Source organism: Myotis davidii, unplaced genomic scaffold (assembly GCF_000327345.1).
Source record: "Myotis davidii unplaced genomic scaffold, ASM32734v1 scaffold329, whole genome shotgun sequence".
In the NCBI taxonomy this organism is placed as follows: Eukaryota; Metazoa; Chordata; class Mammalia; order Chiroptera; family Vespertilionidae; genus Myotis; species Myotis davidii.
This window is the reverse complement of record NW_006300374.1, coordinates 2480788-2498897: the sequence shown is the minus strand read 5'-3', so window position 1 is coordinate 2498897 and position 18110 is coordinate 2480788. Positions and strand designations below refer to the sequence as shown.

The following is an 18110-nucleotide window of genomic DNA, read 5'->3' as shown; positions in this document are numbered from 1 at the left end:
ATATAGGAAAATGTTTTACGCGGCACCAAACGTTAAAAAAGTACTAGGAACTTTGTTTTTGTAAATAAAAATGTTATAATTATTGAAAAACAACACCTAAAGTGCATTATGATCATGATGATTTAAATAACGTGCAGTTTGCCCCAAAACGTGTGGACCCTAGCGTATGTCTTAGAGATCTCTATGCGGTACGCAATGTGTTAAAAGTGCAGGCACGCCAAAACCGGTTTAGCTCAGTGGATAGAGCGTCGGCCTGTGGACTGAAAGGTCCCAGGTTCGATTCCGGTCAAGGGCATGTACCTGGGTTGCGGGCACATCCCCAGTAGGAGGTGTGCAGGAGGCAGCTGGTCGATGTTTCTCTCTCATCGATGTTTCCAACTCTCTATCTCTCTCCCTTCCTTTCTGTAAAAAATCAATAAAATATATATTTTTTTAAAAAAAGTGCGGGCACAAACCAGCAGTCGGATATTCCCGAGTGGTCCCAGATTGGTGCAATTTGCCCAAAAACGTGCAGTCCCTGGCGTATGTCTTAGAGATCTCTATGCGGTACGCAATGTGTTAAAAGTGCAGGCACGCCAAAACCGGTTTAGCTCAGTGGATAGAGCGTCGGCCTGTGGACTGAAAGGTCCCAGGTTCGATTCCGGTCAAGGGCATGTACCTGGGTTGCGGGCACATCCCCAGTAGGAGGTGTGCAGGAGGCAGCTGGTCGATGTTTCTCTCTCATCGATGTTTCCAACTCTCTATCTCTCTCCCTTCCTTTCTGTAAAAAATCAATAAAATATATATTTTTTTAAAAAAAGTGCGGGCACAAACCAGCAGTCGGATATTCCCGAGTAGTCCTGGATTGGAGAGGGTGCAGGCCAGACTGAGGGTTTCCCCTGCTCCGTGCACGAATTTCATGCACTGGGCCTCTAGTTATATATATCAGCCAAGATATGAAAGGAACCCAAGTGCCTATCAATAAACAAGTGGATTAAAAATTGTGGTACATATCTACCATGAAATATTACTCAGCCATAAAAAAGATTAAAATCTTCCCATTTGTAACAGCATGGATCTAGAGCAGGGGTTCTCAAACTTTTTAAACAGGGAGCCAGTTCACTGTCCCTCAGACCGTTGGAGGGCTGGACTATAGTTTAAAAAAAAACTATGAACAAATTCCTATGCACACTGCACATATCTTATTTTGAAGTAAAAAAACAAAACGGGAACAAATACAGTATTTGTATTTGCATGTGGCCCACGGGCCGTAGTTTGAGGACCCCTAATCTAGAGGGTATTATGCTAACTGAAATAAGTCAGTCAGTGAAAGATTAATACCATATGATTTCACTTATATGTGGAATCGAAAGAACAAAATAAATGAACAAACAAAATTGAAATAGACTCATAGTAGACACAGAGAGCAGACGGATGGGTGCCAGAAGAGAGGAGGGTTGGGGGCTGGATGAAAAAGGTAAAGGGATAAAGAAGTACAGATTGGACCCGGCCAGTGTTGCTCAATGGTTGAGCATCAACCTATGAACTATGAGGTCACGGTTTGATTCCTGGTCAGGGTACATGCCCGGTTGTAGGCTCAATCCCCAGTGTGGGGTGTGCAGGAGGCAGCTGATCAATGATTCTCTCTCATCATTGATGTTTCTAGCTCTCTCTCCCTCTCCCTTCCTCTCTGAAATCAGTAAAGACATTTTTTTTAAAAGGAAGTCCAGATTGGTAGTTATAAAATAGTCACTAGGGGTGTAAAGTACAGCATAGGGAATTATAGTCAATATTGTAATAACTGTGTACTGTGCCAGGTGAAGAGTGGAAATACCAAGGGGAAGACTTTGTGAAGTATATGATTATCTAACCACTATGCTGTACACCTGAAACTAATACAAAATAATATTAAGTGTAAACTGTAATTGAAAAATAAAATTTTGTCATTTCAGCAAAAAAAGAAAAGAAAAGAAATGCAGAGAACATTAGGCAGTAGTGGCAGAAAGTTAAGCTAAAGGAATATGAAGACTGAAATTCTGAGGTTAAAATGGTCTGGCCCTAGCCAGAGAAAAGCATCTGGAAATCCAATGTGGTTCAGTTTGCTGGGCTACATCCTGTAGCCAAAAGGCTACAGGTTCAATTCCCGGTCACGGCACATGTCCGGGTGCGGGCTCAGGCCCTGGCAGGGGAAATGCAGGAGGCAGCTGAGTGATGTTCTGCTCTCACATCGATGTTTCTTTCTCTGTCCCTCGCTCTCTAAAAAATCAATAAAAAAACTTAAAAAAAAAAAAGTCAGGGCTGTTAACCTGGTCACATGAACAGGTACAGGCAAGGCCCTGTGAGCCCAGGCTGCTCTGGTTCTAAAGCAGAATTTGAACTGACTCCCACTCCTGAGGCCCTGACATAGCTCAGTTCTTCCCATCCTTGAACTTTTGTAAAATGTTTTCCTTATTACACCATGTTTATTCTTTAACTGATTCCCTCTTTCACGAAATATCTTAATTCCTACCACCAGAAGAACCTAATTAGAACACTTTGATTTTGCACCCACCTTGAAATGTTTCTTTTTGTTTTGTTTTGTCTTGTTTTAAATATGTTTTTATTGATTTCAGAGAGGAAGGGAGAGGGAGAGAGAGACAGAAATATCAATGATGAGAGAGAATCGCCAATCGGCAGATTCTCTTACACACCCCCTACTGGGGATTGAGCCAGCAACCCAGGTATGTGCCCTGACCAGGAATCTCAACCACTGAGGACACCGACCAGGCTTGAAATCTGTTTTACATAATCACACATCACTCAGAAAAAAAAAATCCAACTCCAAAAATGTTCATGGATAATGCAGATTTTACTGAGTTTCATGAGCACACAGAGGAGAGTTACATTGAATCCCCCACAGCAAAATTTCCTTTAAAAATCCCCTTTGTCAACTTTATCTTTCTCCAAATCCCCTTGCTCAGCTACCTCAACACTGCTTTCTTTCCATTTCTTCCACAGCCTCCCACCTTTATAAATTCTCTCAACAAAACTAAGGATACACACAAGAACCCACAGCAAAACAACACTCAGTGCTTTTGATCATTTTCTAGGCACACCCCAGTAATCCAGCCATTCCCAACTACGGAAGCTGAGCCCCAGGGTAGTGAAGAGATTTGCCCAAAGTCCCCTATAAGTTAGAGATACATGTCCTATGCTAGTATTCTTCCCATCACACTGTGCTGCTTCAAAACACCTCACTCACAGGCAATGCAAAAGGGAGCTGCAATGGAATGCAACAGGCTCAGCCCCGCCGGTGCGGCTCAGTGGTTGAGCATCGACCCATGAACCAAGAGGTCACCAGTTCGATTCCCAGTCGCTTCTATCTCTCTATCCCTCTCCCATCCCCTCACTCTAAAATCAATGAAAATGTATCTTAAAAACAGAAGAAAACAGGCTCCAAACTCGAGTGGGTCGATGGGATCAGTGTGTGACGGCCGCAAACACCTGCCAGCAAGCACTGCCTCAGAACACTTACTCTGGCCCACTTTTCATCTGCGCCACTTCCCGGGCAGACACAAATGTTGGTCTTCTGGCGACTTCCTTTTGGGTCTTGGAAATGATGTTTGTCTGCATCATCCCTTTAGACAGAAAAAAAGAAAACCAACAAGAATTAAGGGTTAGTCCTAGAAAATGATTTATTGTTATTTTTCAGAGGCTAGTAAAACAGCAAATATTCATGTCTGACCAGTCTATGTATAAATAGAGGAAAGACTTTTGGATGGAAATTGCTCATGATAAAAATTTGTAAACTTCACTGCCCTTTTTATAAGACCCAGAAAACAAAGATGTAAATAGCATTTAGCAATGAATCTAATCTTAGCAATAAATCTGGTGTAAAGAAGAGAGCTAGGGTAGCCAGATAACAAGACATCATCCATGTGAGCTGCCCTAAACCAGGCATTAATGATTACATATCACTAGAGGCCTGGTGCATGAAATTCGTGCACTGGGGAGTGGGGGGGGGGTGATGGGGGTGGTGGTGGTGGTTCTCTTAGCCCAGCCTGTGCCCTCTCACAGTTCGGGACCCCTTGTGGGATATAGCAGTGCACCAAGCAGCAGGTGGTCACGGAGGAGCTGGCCTGGTTGCCCCCAACTACCCGCCCTGCCGGCCTGGTTGCCCCTAACTGCACTCCCACCAGCCTGGTTTACCCACACAGTCTGCTGTTGAGTCGTTTGGTCGTTCCCCACTAACCCCCCTGCCAGCCTGGTCGTAGGCAGCCATCTTGTAAGGGTGTGAGGGTTAATTTGCATATTACCTCTTTATTATGTAGGATTACATGACATAATTATATATTTTGAACGTTTTTTTCTACATGAAGTATGAAATGCCATTTTCAATTCATGCATGCTGTAGACCTAGATCCAAGCTTTAACCAGAGTGATTGCCTTGAAGAGGAAATCCTTGTATATATTGCTACAATGATTTCCTTTTTTTACAAACATGCACTGCCTATGTGATACAGCAATCCCACTCCTTGGTATTCACCCAATTCACAAAGACTTGCAGTTAAATGTTCCCAGTAGCCACCCAAATATCCATCCAGAGGTGAATGGATAAACACACCATGATAGATCCTGACCATGGAATATTACTCAGCAACAAAAAGGGAAGAACTATGATACATGCAACAACATAGCTAAATCTAAAGGACATCGCTGAGAGTGAAAGAAGCCAGCTGTAGACACAGCACACACTAAAAGACTCTCTTGATAGGAAGTTCCAGAATAGATCAAACAAATCGATAGTGACAGAAAGCAAAGCCGCTGGAGGCAGGGGAAGATTCATGGTAAAAAGACATGAGGAAACCTCTTCGATTGTTGACGCTGTTCTCTATCTTGATGAGGAGAGAAGTTGCGTGCACTTGCCAACATTCATCCAATGGCACGCTCAAAATGCATGCACATCATTGTAGCAATTATGACTCAGTATAGTTGAAGTAAGGTGAAACAAACATACACAACAACAAAAGAGCAAACAGGGCAAATCGGATCACGTCACAACCTTCTCCTGATTTCCGGCTCATAAAACATCCAAGTGTCTGTGCCTGCTCTCGTCTCTCACAGACCTTCTTGCTGTTCTCTGAAACCTCAGGCTTGCCTACAGCTGACAGCTGAAGTGCTGGTCTTCCCTCTCCTGGTGGGCTGCACCCCCCCTTTCAACGTTTCCTCCTCCCATAAAAGCAGGCGCATCCCAAGACTCCCCCATTCTCTCGCTGCTTCACCACATAGCTTCTTTTCCCCGTGGCTGTGAGCACTTTCTGAAAATGCCTGGTTTGCCCACGGCTACAACAGTGCCTGGCACGCAGCTGACGCTCCAATATTCAGTTCATGAATGAGAGAATGTAAGAATGAGAAATAAGAGAAAAGGAGTCCGGACCCTGTAAACTGCTCTGAACTGCTTTCTCTGTTGCAAGTGATCAAGATTACTGATCAAATTGCTCCAGACGGAGGAACCTGGAACACTGGTTTTCTTCTCTCCACCAACTTTTACAGACTCTAAATGATAGTCTACCAACCAAGGGGGGGGAAATGTTTAAGCCATTTTTCATTTCATCATCCAACAGAAGAGAATTTTATTTATCTCTATTGCCTTCTAGTCTTGGTCCCATTACATACATTGCTGCACTAGCATGCACGTTACATTTTTAAATCTTTCCCGTTTTTGTACTACTATTTGTAATACTTTAAACAATAAAAATTAAATAAAAAATAAAAATCTCTTCCATTTTAGATCTTCAGCATACAAATAGAAAAGTGCAGAAACAGAAATTGGGGGTCCTGCCTTTTTCATTTAACAATTTCAATTTTTGCTTTTACTACAGTTGTTTTTTTTTTCAGTTTTATTAAGGCTCCTGACCCCAGGGCAGAGAGCAGTGAGTTCTTTTTTTTTTTTTTTTATTGATTTTTTACAGAGAGGAAGGGAGAGAGATAGAGAGTCAGAAACATCGATGAGAGAGAAAGATTGATCAGCCGCCTCCTGCACATCCCCCAGATGGGATGTGCCCGCAACCCAGGTACATGCCTTGAACGGAATCGAACCTGGGACCTCTCAGTCGCAGGCCGACGCTCTATCCACTGAGCCAAACCGGTTTCGGCACTACAGTTTTCATAATCAGAATTTTAACAAGTACCCAATACTCCACTAAAATGTAATGCCTCAATTTGTTGAGTCATGTCCTGTTTTAGTTCTTTAGATAAGGCTGCAATAAAGACCTTCTTGCCTACAGCTTTTTATTTTTCTTCCAATGAATTATTTCCTTAGAAAAATTCCTGAGTGCTCATTTCAGCAGCACACATACAAAAATTAGAACAATACAGAAAAGATTAGCATGCTCTGTGCAAGGATGACACAGACATTCGTGAAGTGCTTTATATTAAAAAAAGAAAGAGCCCGGCCAGTGTGGCTCAGTGGTTGAGCATCAACCCATGAATCACAAGGTCACAGTTTGATTCCCAGTCAGGGCACATGCCCGGGTTGTGGGCTGGATCCTCACTGGGGGAGGGGGTCAGCATGCAGGAGGCAGCCAATCAATGATTCTCTCTCATCACTGATGTGTCTATCTCTCTCTCCCTCTCCCTTCCTCTCTCTCTCTAAAAATCAATAGGAATATTTAAAAATAAAGAAAGAAATATTCCTGAGAAGATAAAAAGCCAAGCACATTTTACTATTCCTTGATATGTATTGCCAGGTTGCTTTTCAAAAATCCTATATAATAAAAGGCTGATATACAAATTGACCAAACTGCGGACAACTGGTCGCTATGACGTGCACTGACCACCAGGATGAAGACACTCAGTGTAGGAGCACCATTCAGCCAGAAGGCGGGCTCACAGCTGGCGAGTTCAGTGGCGGTGGCGGGAGTCTTTCTCGCCGCTGCGACAGCGCTAAGGATGTCCAACTGATGGCTTAGTGGGACATCCTCAGTGCTCAGGCAGTGGGCCTCAGTCGGACAACCCCCAAGGGCTCCCGGACTGCGAGAGGGCACAGGCTGGGCTGAGGGACCGTGCGTGCCACCCCCCACCCCGCCCCAGCCATGCATGAATTTCGTGCACCAGGCCTCTAGTGTTGGTATAATAGGTCTTTCAAAGCTACACTAGTAATAAGTACAGAGTCCAAATCTCAGGTACCATCTGGGCATTTTGAGGACTTGAGCAAGTCTCCTTTACCTCTTACAGGGCACCTGCAGGGCAGGTCCTGAAAGACCAAGAATGTAATCATCTGCAGGGACTGTCCCAAGGGTGCAGCTAAGGGCCCACACATTCAGAGGGAGGGCAGTGCTGCCCTGATTTCTTACTAAACACACAGACAGAGGGGTAGAAGCTGACCATGGTGGCTGAGATAAACACAGCAAAACGCAGATCTTTTTTTTTTTTTTTTAAATATATTTTTATTGATTTTTTTACAGAGAGGAAGGTAGAGAGATAGAGAGTTAGAAACATCGATCAGCTGCCTCCTGCACATCTCCTACTGGGAATGTGCCCGCAACCCAGGTACATGCCCTTGACCGGAATCGAACCCGGGACCTCTCAGTCCGCAGGCCGACGCTCTATCCACTGAGCCAAACCGGTTTCAGCAAAACGCAGATCTTTAGAAAACATGATGGATGAAACCGAACAGTGACCTAGAGGATGACGCCTGAGAGGATCAGCAAGGTTCTACTACCCTGAAGGCACCCACAGGCCCAGGGTCTCCACTGTCATCAGCACCTGAAAATTATGCCTCAGCTGGGAAGCAGCATGCCCAGAATCTGAAACTTAGAATGGTGACGCTGGGAGTAACCCCCAGAAACCACTTAGCCCAAGGCCTCCATTTGACAGATGAGAGAACTGAGGCCGAGAGAGGCCAAGGGCTGCTCCTGGGGTTACATAGCTACTGTATGTCAGAGCCAAGACTAGCGCATGGGTCTTTTGATGGCCACTGGCTTCCACACCCCACACTGTTGGTCTTGCTAAAAAGAACCCTGAACCCACATCCTCTCGACTGCCCTCTGCATGTCCACTCATGCCCATTCCAGCGACGGGCACCACTGCCAAATGCAGACTCTTACCTTGGAAACTCAACTCGAAGTTCTCAGAACCCGCCTGAAATGGCACAATGCCCCTCGGAGAGCAGAGGAAGACAGACTCCAGGTATGAGGAATCGATGCTCGAAATTTGCCGACTGTCGCCCTAATTAAAAAAAAAAAAAAGTAAAGACTTTTAAGTAATGGTAGGCTTTTAAGTAATCTCTACCACTGTATCTTACGTAATTTTATTTTAGCCCTGGGATTCAAAGAGGGATTATCTTGCCTCCCAGACGAGACCATAAAGGCTCCCATTTTATAGTTTCCTCCATCCCAGGACCAGGAGAGAACAGTCTACACCTGGGGTCCTCAAACTACGGCCTGCGGGCCACATGCAAATACAAATATTGTATTTGTTCCCGTTTTGTTTTTTTACTTCAAAATAAGATAAGGGCAGTGTGCATAGGAATTTATTCATAGGTTTTTTTTTAAACTATAGTCCGGCCCTCCAACAGTCTGAGGGACTGTGAACTGGCCCCCTGTTTAAAAAGTTTGAGGACCCCTGGTCTACACTGTAGGAACTATACTTGGTGGATGCTGGAAAAAATATAGCTCTTCGCAACAATCTTTTTTTAAGTATATTTTTATTTCAGAGAAGAAGGAAGAGGGAGAGAGAGATTGAAACATCAGTGATGAGAGAGAATCATTGATTGGCTGTCTCTTACACGCCCCACACAGGGGGATTGAGCCTGCAACCCAGGCATGTGCCCTTGACTGGAATTGAACCTGGGACCCTCCAGTCGGCAGGCCAATGCTCTTCTATCCACTGAGCCAAACCACTAGGGCTGCAATAATCTTTTTACACCTTCCATAAAGTATGACCCAAGTGTACCGAGCAACTCAGACCCACCGTATGGACATCGTGACTGCCCTGATCACAGAACCCAGCACTCTAGCACGAAGGAGACCCTGGTGGCTCTATTAGCCCACCACACGAGAAAGCAGGGCGAGCTGTGGTGAAGGCAGGGAAAGCTCCAGTGGGTGCACTGCTGTCCAAATGTAAATGCCCCGCCCCTCCTCCTCTGCACCGAGCCAGAGTAAGCAAATACAATGGACTACATCTCTACTTAGTCCACAACACTGAAAAGGCACTTGAATTTGCCACTGACAGGGATGATATGAAAGGGACTAGAAGTACCCCTGAAATATCAAGACATACTTCTCAGGCCTCAAGACATTTATGAAGGGTCTGAAATCAGAATGGTGGGTAAAGGGAAGTATGTTGACTCTAGCAAGGGGGCAGGGGTGGCTCCCGTTGCACTGTCCCCATCTCTGGCAGGGGTGGCAGCCCACGGCAGACTGGATGTAAGACTCTATTAGCAGATATTGTACTCATCACTTCTGACTGGTTCTTTCTTGTGGTTTTTATGTCCTTTTTAATGCTTACTGTCTCTTTCAAGTTCTCACTGAGATCACCCACTCTTCCCACCTTTAATCTCTGGAATCCTGATGTCATTAAAATGCAAATATTCCCCAACATTTTTCCCTTAGCTTACTGGAAATTTCAATTATTTGGCATAAGAACCATTGAGACCTATGGTTTATTTTAACCAAAACAAATTAACTTGACTTCATCATTTCTATTTCCACAGGCACCTCACAGAATCACTTTTAAGAAACTGCACTTTGCCCTAGCTGGTTTGGCTCAGTGGATAGCATCGACCTGCAAACTGAAGGGTCCCAGGTTCGATTCTGGTTAAGAGCACATGCCCGGGTTGCAAGCTTGATCCCCAGTAGGGGCGTGCAGGAGGAGCCGATCAATGATTCTCTCTCCTCATTGATGTTTCTCTCTCCCTCTCCCTTCCTCTCTGAAATCAATGAAAATATATTTTTTAAAAAAAGAAGCTGCATGTTGACATCATCTTTGGCTTGATCAGTAGAACCTGTACAAAGCTCAACATCACGGGAGAGTTCACCCCAAGGTGCTCCAGAGGCCAGCACAGCAGAGAGGCGACAAAGGGGTCAAGACACTGAGCTCTGAGCCCCTATCCTATTCCCCAGGGAAGTTCTGTTACTCCGTGTGCTTGCTGGGGTTCCGGGAAAGGTTGTTTGCTAACCTGTACGGAGACTAGGACAGCTGGGAAGCCATGGGCTACGGGAGTGACTTGCGGAGAACCTCTCGCCACAGCACCCACGGTCCCTTCTACCCGGCCCCGTGGCAGATGTTTTTCTCAGGCCCCATTAACAGAAAAAAGTGGTGCTGCTCCTGAGGAACTGGTGTGTTCGTCCCAGGGAGACACAGGGATCCCGTGACAGCTTGCCTCTTTGTTTGCTTTGGCAGCCAGACAGCTCAGGGCCAGATTCACGGCTCATCAACCTCTAACTATGTCGAACCTTACGCTGGTGTTCCTGTGCCCGTTCTGTCTTTGGCTTTAACTTCATCTCTTGCTTTTTTTTTTTTTAATCTCTTTCTCATCATTCTGCTTTCATTGGCTGCATCAGTGTGCTCCCTCTCTCTCTTTCTCTCTTTTTTGAAAAAACATACTTTTATTGATTTCAGAGAGGAAAGGAGAGGGAGAGAGAGATAGAAACATCAGTGATCAGAGAGAATCATCGATCGGCTGTCTTCTGCATGCCCCACACCGGGGATTGAACCCGCAACCCGGGCACGTGCCCTGACTGGGAATCGAACCATGACCTCCTGGTTCATAGGTCAATGCTCAACCACTGAGCCACGTCAGCCGGACTCTCTTTCTCTCTTTTTAATCCTATGAATCAAGGATTCTTCCTTCAAGAGGAAGGAACACGAGAGAGAAGCTCTGCTTCTCTAAATGTTTACCCCAATTGGCATGTCCCTATGTGGGCACGCCTCAAATGCTCCAGGTCCACCCTCTCAAGTCCCCCTGAATTCAGACAGGGAACCTTAGCGACCCTCTGTGTCAGCCTGCTGATCCTTCAGTCTCCCTGTCTTCTGACGGGAAGCCGTGATCTGTGCAGTTATGCACTAATACATAGAAAGCTATCAAAGGTCCCAGCCCAGTCCTTGGTAGTGAGGGTAGAGGGCCATGCAGCGGACTCACATCTCAAGCGATTTCTTAAAAATAATGTGTGTCTTTGTTTATAATTGCAATCACAGCACATGCCTGCGAAAACAATGCCAATACAGCTGTGTGTACTGTGAAAAGCACCACGTCCTCCACCACACCCACTCTCCATCGGTGACCATGGAGGCGTCAAACATGTTAGTTATGGTTCTCTCCTGGAGTTGGCAAGTTTAAACACGCGCCTCCAGGGGGAAAACGGAACTCACCTTCTCCCCGTACGGAACCCATCTGTGACTTCTAGTCTTCCAATACCAAATCCATTTAGTGGTGAAGACAGAATTATCCGGCAGTGTGACGGACGACGGCGTGGAGATGCGTCGGATGGGATCAGAACCACAAGTCATTTTCTGGAAATTGATTTTTAAATTTCCGAAAGGAATGCTGACGAGGGGGGAAAGTTTAAAGTTAATCAAAATGCTTCACTGCCCTCTGTTTTCTACAATCCGGTCTTCCCTAACAAGAGCACAGAACTGATATTTTAGAGCTGAAAGGCACCTTCGGGTGTTCTTGGTACACCTGCCGGTCTTACCACATAAAAGAAACAGCTAAACACAGAGAGGTAATGCCACTTGCCTACCCCACATGTTCAATGGTATCACAAAATGCATTCTTTCCTCAAAAACTCTCCCACATAAGACGGTTCAGGGTTAGAAAGTGAGTTAGAAACTCACAGTAGGTCAGTTTTTTCAATTGTTTATCAAAAGACCTCTTCACAGGTAATAATAGGTTCATAATATTAAGACATTATGTGCCTTTTTCACATACGTACACTCACAGGTGCACAGCAGAGTTTTCAAGAGGCCACATTATGTGTGATTTCAAAACAGATTTCCAAAAATATAAAACAATGTCATTCTTCTCAATAAATTTTCGTTTTGGAAAACGGTTATTTTTAGTTATACATATCTACAGCTATAATTATGTGCACAAAACTGTATAATTATGTAAATGTAGTTAAATAGTATTCATATTAACATGTAATGAATTTACTTTTAAATGCATCAATAATTTGTCTCAGTTTTGATTTTTACTACGATAAATGTGGATAGCTATAATACATATAATCAGAAGCTCTTTGGGATCCTCTATACATTTTAAGACTGTAGAGAGGTAGGTCCTGAGACTAAAAGGCTTGAGAATTATTGCTCCAAGAAGCACCTCCTTAATCAGTGGTTGTCAACCAGGAATGATTTTGTCCCCAGGGGGGCATTTGCAATGTATATAGACATTTCGGTTATCACAACTGACATCTAGTGGTTAAAGGCCAGCAATGCTGCTACACCAACCCCTTCCAAAAAATTATTAATTATTATTATTATTATTATTTTCTGGCCCAAAAGTAAATAGTGCTAAGGTTAAGAAACTCTACTTCAAATTTATCTGGGGAGGGGGGGAAATTCATCTACAAAGAAAATAGCTGATGTCGCCCTCTAGTGGCCAAATGCAGCAGCAGAATCTCCACCAAAAATTCACTGAACTTGCAGATGATGAAATGTATGAGATTTGTTTCCCCCCACAAGGAATTTCCTTATTAAACTAGGATGCATCTTATAAATATTGTCATATGTGGTATCACCTATTTCAGCCCTGACAGAATCAGAGATATCAGGGTCTAGGAGAAAGAAAACAGAAAACAAAAAGGAAGTTATAAAATGCTAAAAAGTTACAACAAAATTCTGCACTGGAACTATATGAAATTGCTCAAATCATATTCTAAAACTGTGAAAGTAAGCCAAAGGCTCTTTTGAGGTAATCATTTAGTACTTTTACTAGTTCTTTCATAAGCTGGTAGACATATAAACCGGCCTCTGCATGGTGTTTATTTGCACGACACAATGACAAATATTAACTAAACTAATAATCGGGTCCCTGTTTACTTTGCGTGAGTCAGCAAATATTCTCAGAATCCCTGGCATTATCCAGGCTCTGCGTGACTTCAAATCCACTCTTTTTTTTTTTTCCTTAACTCAGTAGGCGTTTGCTGTTTTTATCTAAAACTAAACGGGGCTCTGAAGGGAAATTGTGTCTTCTTCCCATCAGCCTAACACTATGCTTTCCTTTGATGATATTGTGAATCTCATAAGCCAGAGTCCAGCCACCAACTTACATGCAGATTTGGGGGTCACAATAGGCCTTCTCAATACTCTCCATGGGCTGGAGGTCCACCCAGGTGTTGGCATTCATCACCTGCCACCGGTAAGGCAGGCGGAAATGAACCTTGTTGCAGTCTTCTACAAAGACAGAGAGGAGGGCTCAGTGGGACTGTAACCAATTCAACTAAGGCCACTGCCGACGTTCCCATCGAGGCCTGCCTTTCCCACACAGCCAGGACCGCATGCAGGCACATGCTGTCTCCACCTTTGCTCATGCTGGCTGCTGCCTGCACTGCCCCATAACCTTATGTCCAGGTTCCTTTATCACCCACAGAGACTCATCAGAAAACAATAATTCTCCTCCCCAAAAAGTCCCTTTACCCACATGAAGATCTGAGGTCATTCTAAATGTACAGTTACCCTTTGTATCTCTCCCTCTCCCTTCCTTTCTGAAATATATATATATATATTTAAAAAATCTACGTTATCTGTATTTTATGACAATACTCCCTCTCCCTTCCTTTCTGAAATAAATATATACATATATTTTTTAAAAATCTACGTTATATGTATTTTATGACAATGAAAAAGAAAAATTTAAGTTAAAGACTTCTGATTTAGAGAGCACAGGGCAGAATCCTCCTCTTCAAAGGTAAAAAACCAAGTGACCAAGCAAACGAAATCAGACATGATGTCCAAGCCTGGGACAGAGGAAAGAAGGGAAGAAGAGATATAAAAGTGAGAGGACAGGAATTTGTCCCCAGCACAGTCTCATGGGAATAATTTCTATGGGAAGCCTGATGGGAGGGGACAGTGACCAGGTGTGGCTCTTCAGCTGGAATGACCAACAGATGACTGGGCCTGTGGAGCACAGGTGTCTTTAGTATGCATGGCCACAAGAGAGACAATAAATATATATATAAGACGCTAACATGCAAAGTGTCCCCTCCGGAGTTCAACTGGGAGATCGGGAGTTCAATTGCTCACTATGACATGCGCTGACCACCAGGGGACAGTGCGGAACGAAGGAAGGCCCGGGCCAGCAGCCAGAAGGCCCCAATCGACCCTGATAGCTGGCCAGGCCTTAGGGACCCTACCCATGCACGAATTTTGTGCACCGGGCCTCTAGTGCTAAATAATGACAGGAAATGAACTTTGAAAAGGGTGCCTGCTAGGATTCCTTTGTTTTTTGAATTTTTTGTTTGTTTGCTTGTTTTTAGTACATGAAAAGATAGGTCCCTGAATGAGCATAATATTTCACCTAAAACTGAATTGCAAAAGAAGAAAGTATAATAGCATGCACTGGTGAAGAACACAGGCAGGCTGGGCAGTTTAGGGTCAAAATCCAACCTGCCTACTTGTACATATAAAGTCATAACATCTGCATGCCTCCAGGTTCCCCATCTGTAAAATGGGTTAGCAAGAGAACCTATTTGTAGGGTTGGTGTAAAGTTTAAAGAAGATGCATGTAATGTTCTTAGCATTGTGCCTCACACATAGTAAATGTTAGCCATGCCACAATTAACAGTTTCTACTTTTAGAAAGACCTTAAGTTACTCACTATATAGACAACTGTTATTCAGATGGTCAAGACAAATTTCCTTTGAACCAGGATCATCCATGGTATTCGTGACGTTGGATACAGAATCTGTAAAACAGAAGAGGAGGCATGTATGCTAATCTTAATTTTAAACCAAAAATCAAGGCACCGGATCTCACAGTGGGAGAGAATATCCCAAACTGGGCCATGGTCAAGAAAATTCCTGATTGATGTGTTGCTCATCACAAGCCCTCCATAAAAACAAACGTGAACATTAGGGTCATATGACAGTGATGTCGACTTCTTAAACCATGGTCCAACTATTCCTGTTCTCAATATACGGAGCGGTTTATTCCATACTCTTCTACTGGTAGGTCCTTCCACCTTCTAAGTCAGTCTCCTTACCAGTACCACCCCTTAACTCAAACCCTCTACAACTCGATGCCCTTTAATAGCTGCTGGGGACCATCCTAAGCGAAACTGCCAGCCACAGGGGCTCTGCTGCCGACACGACATGGGGCCCCTTTTGTCCTTTAGTGACTTACTCAGCGCACGGCCGGGTGTCCTCCTGGCAAGCTCGCTGGCAGAGGTGACAGGCATTTGAGCAGAGTTCTGAACATGGGCCGCAGCGGCTGTAGCTCTATTGTTTGAGGAAGGCGTCGAAGGTGGTACTTTGGGCACAGTGCTCACTAAGGTGTGGGCAGTGGTCTCCCCCAGTGTGCGCAGGGCCTGGGGTCTCAGATTCTGACTTGCAGAGCCTAACACATCTTTATCTACCCTGGCTCTAACTGCCGATGTTAAGTCAAAATCAGTGGCATCAGTAGATTCAAATGTAACTTTCGTCGAGCCATTTGCTGTGTTGTGGAAAAATACCTGCTCCCTGTGTTTACCGTCATCTACAATGATGGGGTCCAGAGTAGGGTGAGTGGTTCTGATTTCCTGATTCCTAGGTAATGAATTTTCTCTCTGCCTACTGGTTGCGGTTTTGTAATTTAAAGATCTCGTGGACGTGGTATCTGTGGCCATCCCATCCAAATTATTATTAGAAAGTGGGAAATGCTGGGCTTCTGGATTCCCGCTTCTGCCCTCGATATTCACGTGGCCCGGGGACAGCATGCCCACACCTTTTCTGGTGGTCACGGTGTCAGGTGTTTGCAGAGAACCAAGAGGAGAATATGAGGCAGCCTGACTCGGAGAAAACAAATTCTCTCTACTGGTGGCTTGGTCACTCGGCCAGGATGTGGGCACCTTCTGGTTGAAAGTGGGTGTCAAATCAGAAGCGAGGTGACTGCTGGCTGTACTGTCATAGAAGAGGTCCTCTAGATGGCCATTCTCTGAAAACCTCTGGGTTCCTCCCACTGGTCTGCTTCCTCCCAGACTGGTGGCCTTGGGTGAGGCTGAGGAAGGCTGAGGGCCATCTTGACTTCCCAAACGCTTGAACTTGCAGGTGAGATCCTCTACAGGCACATCATCCCCAGGAGACCTGCGGCCGATCTGATCTGCACTGGGTGTGCTGGGTCTCTCAGTTGAAGCTGGGGCGGATGGAAGGAACTCCTGACTGGCCAGAAAGAACCGATCTCTACTCTTGCTTCTACCTCTCGCTGCTGGGTCCCGGTTACGTGAAGGACCTAGGAAAGGACAAAAACAATGAGAAGTAGCGTTAAAATGATTGAGTTCTTTTTAAAATATATATATATGTTTCTATTGATTTTAGAGAGAGAGAGGGAGAGAGGGATAGAGAGAGAGAAATATCAATGAGAGAGACATTGATCAGCGGCCTCCTGCATGCCCCCACTGGGGATTGAGCTTGCAATCTGGGCAATGTGCCCTGGCCGGGAATGGGACTGATCACCTTATGGCTCACGTTCAACTTTCAACCATTGAGCCTTATCAACTGGGAAACATGATGGAGTTCTGACCACCCTTCCTCTCAGCCTTCCCAGGTTTGCTATCCATGTCCTATCAAATAACTTATCCTAATGTGGTGTGTAAAATCCTGAGAAGGGCATTCATGGCGATGAAGGCATCCTGCCATTCCATTCACAGCGGAAAACACCAGGCCGCCAACGAGAAGGGTCAGGCTGGCCCTGGCTCTGTTAGCTTCACTCCTGGGACTCAGATGTAGCTCCCAAGTCCCCAAACGCGTAGGTGGGGCTATCCACCACTGAGAGGGTGAATGGAGAGGCAGATTCGCGCAAATTAGGCAGGATTTTCCAAAAATCATCTAGATTTTGCTCATATTGTGATGTGGATGTACCTAATAAGTTAAGAATTCATAAAACTTAAACCAAAAAAAAAAAATGAAATGACAGTGTAAAGGTCTAAATTCACTTAAACTAGAAAGTTTCCCAAAGTTCTTCAACTTGCCCCCTCCCACCCCACCCAATACCCAAACTTAAGTGAGCAATATCAAAAAGAATTGGTGTCTCTACAACCTTGAGTCACACCCCTGGGAAGCAGATAGGAGGAAGTGTATGACACTCATGTGTTTGTGAGTATATGTGAAGTGTGTGCATGTGGTATGTATGTGTGGTGTGTGCAGTGTGCATGAGTGTTTATGTGTGTGAGTTGTGCTATTGTGTGTGCAGAAGGTTTTTTCTCTTCCAAACCAGAGGGCAGCAGGGACATAATAAAAGCAAACATCCTCCTCCTGTCAACAAAGTAGTTACTTAAGTAGATTAACTGGAAGCGATAATAAAGATCTCTCTCGCATACAGTAAGTTCATATTGGCATAGACACAGAGAATACACTGGTGATTGCCAGAGGGCAGGGGGTTGGGGGACTGGGTAAAAAGGTGAAGGGACTGAGAAGTACAGATTGGTAGGTACAAAATAGTCAAAGGGGTGTAAGGTCGGCATAGGGAATACAGTCAATAATCTATACTAATAGAAGGGTAATATGTTAATTAGATCGGATAGACCAGACATCCTTCCGGACAAAGCCGCAGTGGCTGTGAGGGCCGCGAGGGCCAACAGTGGCAGCAGGAGGGGAGTGATGGGGGCAGTGCCTTACCCTGATCAGCCTGGTAGCCTCCTGCAGACGGAAGCAGGCCTAAGCCATCAGTAGGACATCCCCTGAGGGCTCCCGGACTGTGAGAGGGGGCAGGCCAGGCTGAGGGACCCCCCCACCGCCACCAGTGCATGAATTTTCATGCACCGGGCCTCTAGTATTTTAATAACTATGTATGATGCCAGGTAGGTACTAGAAATAGGGGGTAATACTTTGTAAAGGATATGATTGTCTAATCACATGCTGTACACTTGAAACATACAAAATAATATTTTTAAATAAATAACCCTGGCCGGTGTGGCTCAGTTGGTTGAGTGCCGTCCCATACACCAAGAGATCAGA

The 18110-nt window shown here is 44.8% G+C and overlaps 1 protein-coding gene across 1 annotated transcript in view; it reads right to left on the bottom strand.

Annotated features, from left to right (window-relative positions):
- ZC3HAV1 (zinc finger CCCH-type, antiviral 1) overlaps positions 1 to 18110 on the bottom strand; it is a 56880-nt gene that overhangs the window by 13375 nt on the left and 25395 nt on the right. Inside the window, exons 5-10 of the mRNA XM_006777120.2 lie at positions 15304 to 16386; positions 14780 to 14866; positions 13233 to 13356; positions 11332 to 11506; positions 8067 to 8187; positions 3494 to 3596 (exon numbers count right to left, since the gene is read on the bottom strand). Of these exons, the coding sequence (XP_006777183.2) occupies positions 3494 to 3596; positions 8067 to 8187; positions 11332 to 11506; positions 13233 to 13356; positions 14780 to 14866; positions 15304 to 16386 (1693 nt within the window). The remainder of the gene's footprint in view (positions 1 to 3493; positions 3597 to 8066; positions 8188 to 11331; positions 11507 to 13232; positions 13357 to 14779; positions 14867 to 15303; positions 16387 to 18110) is intronic.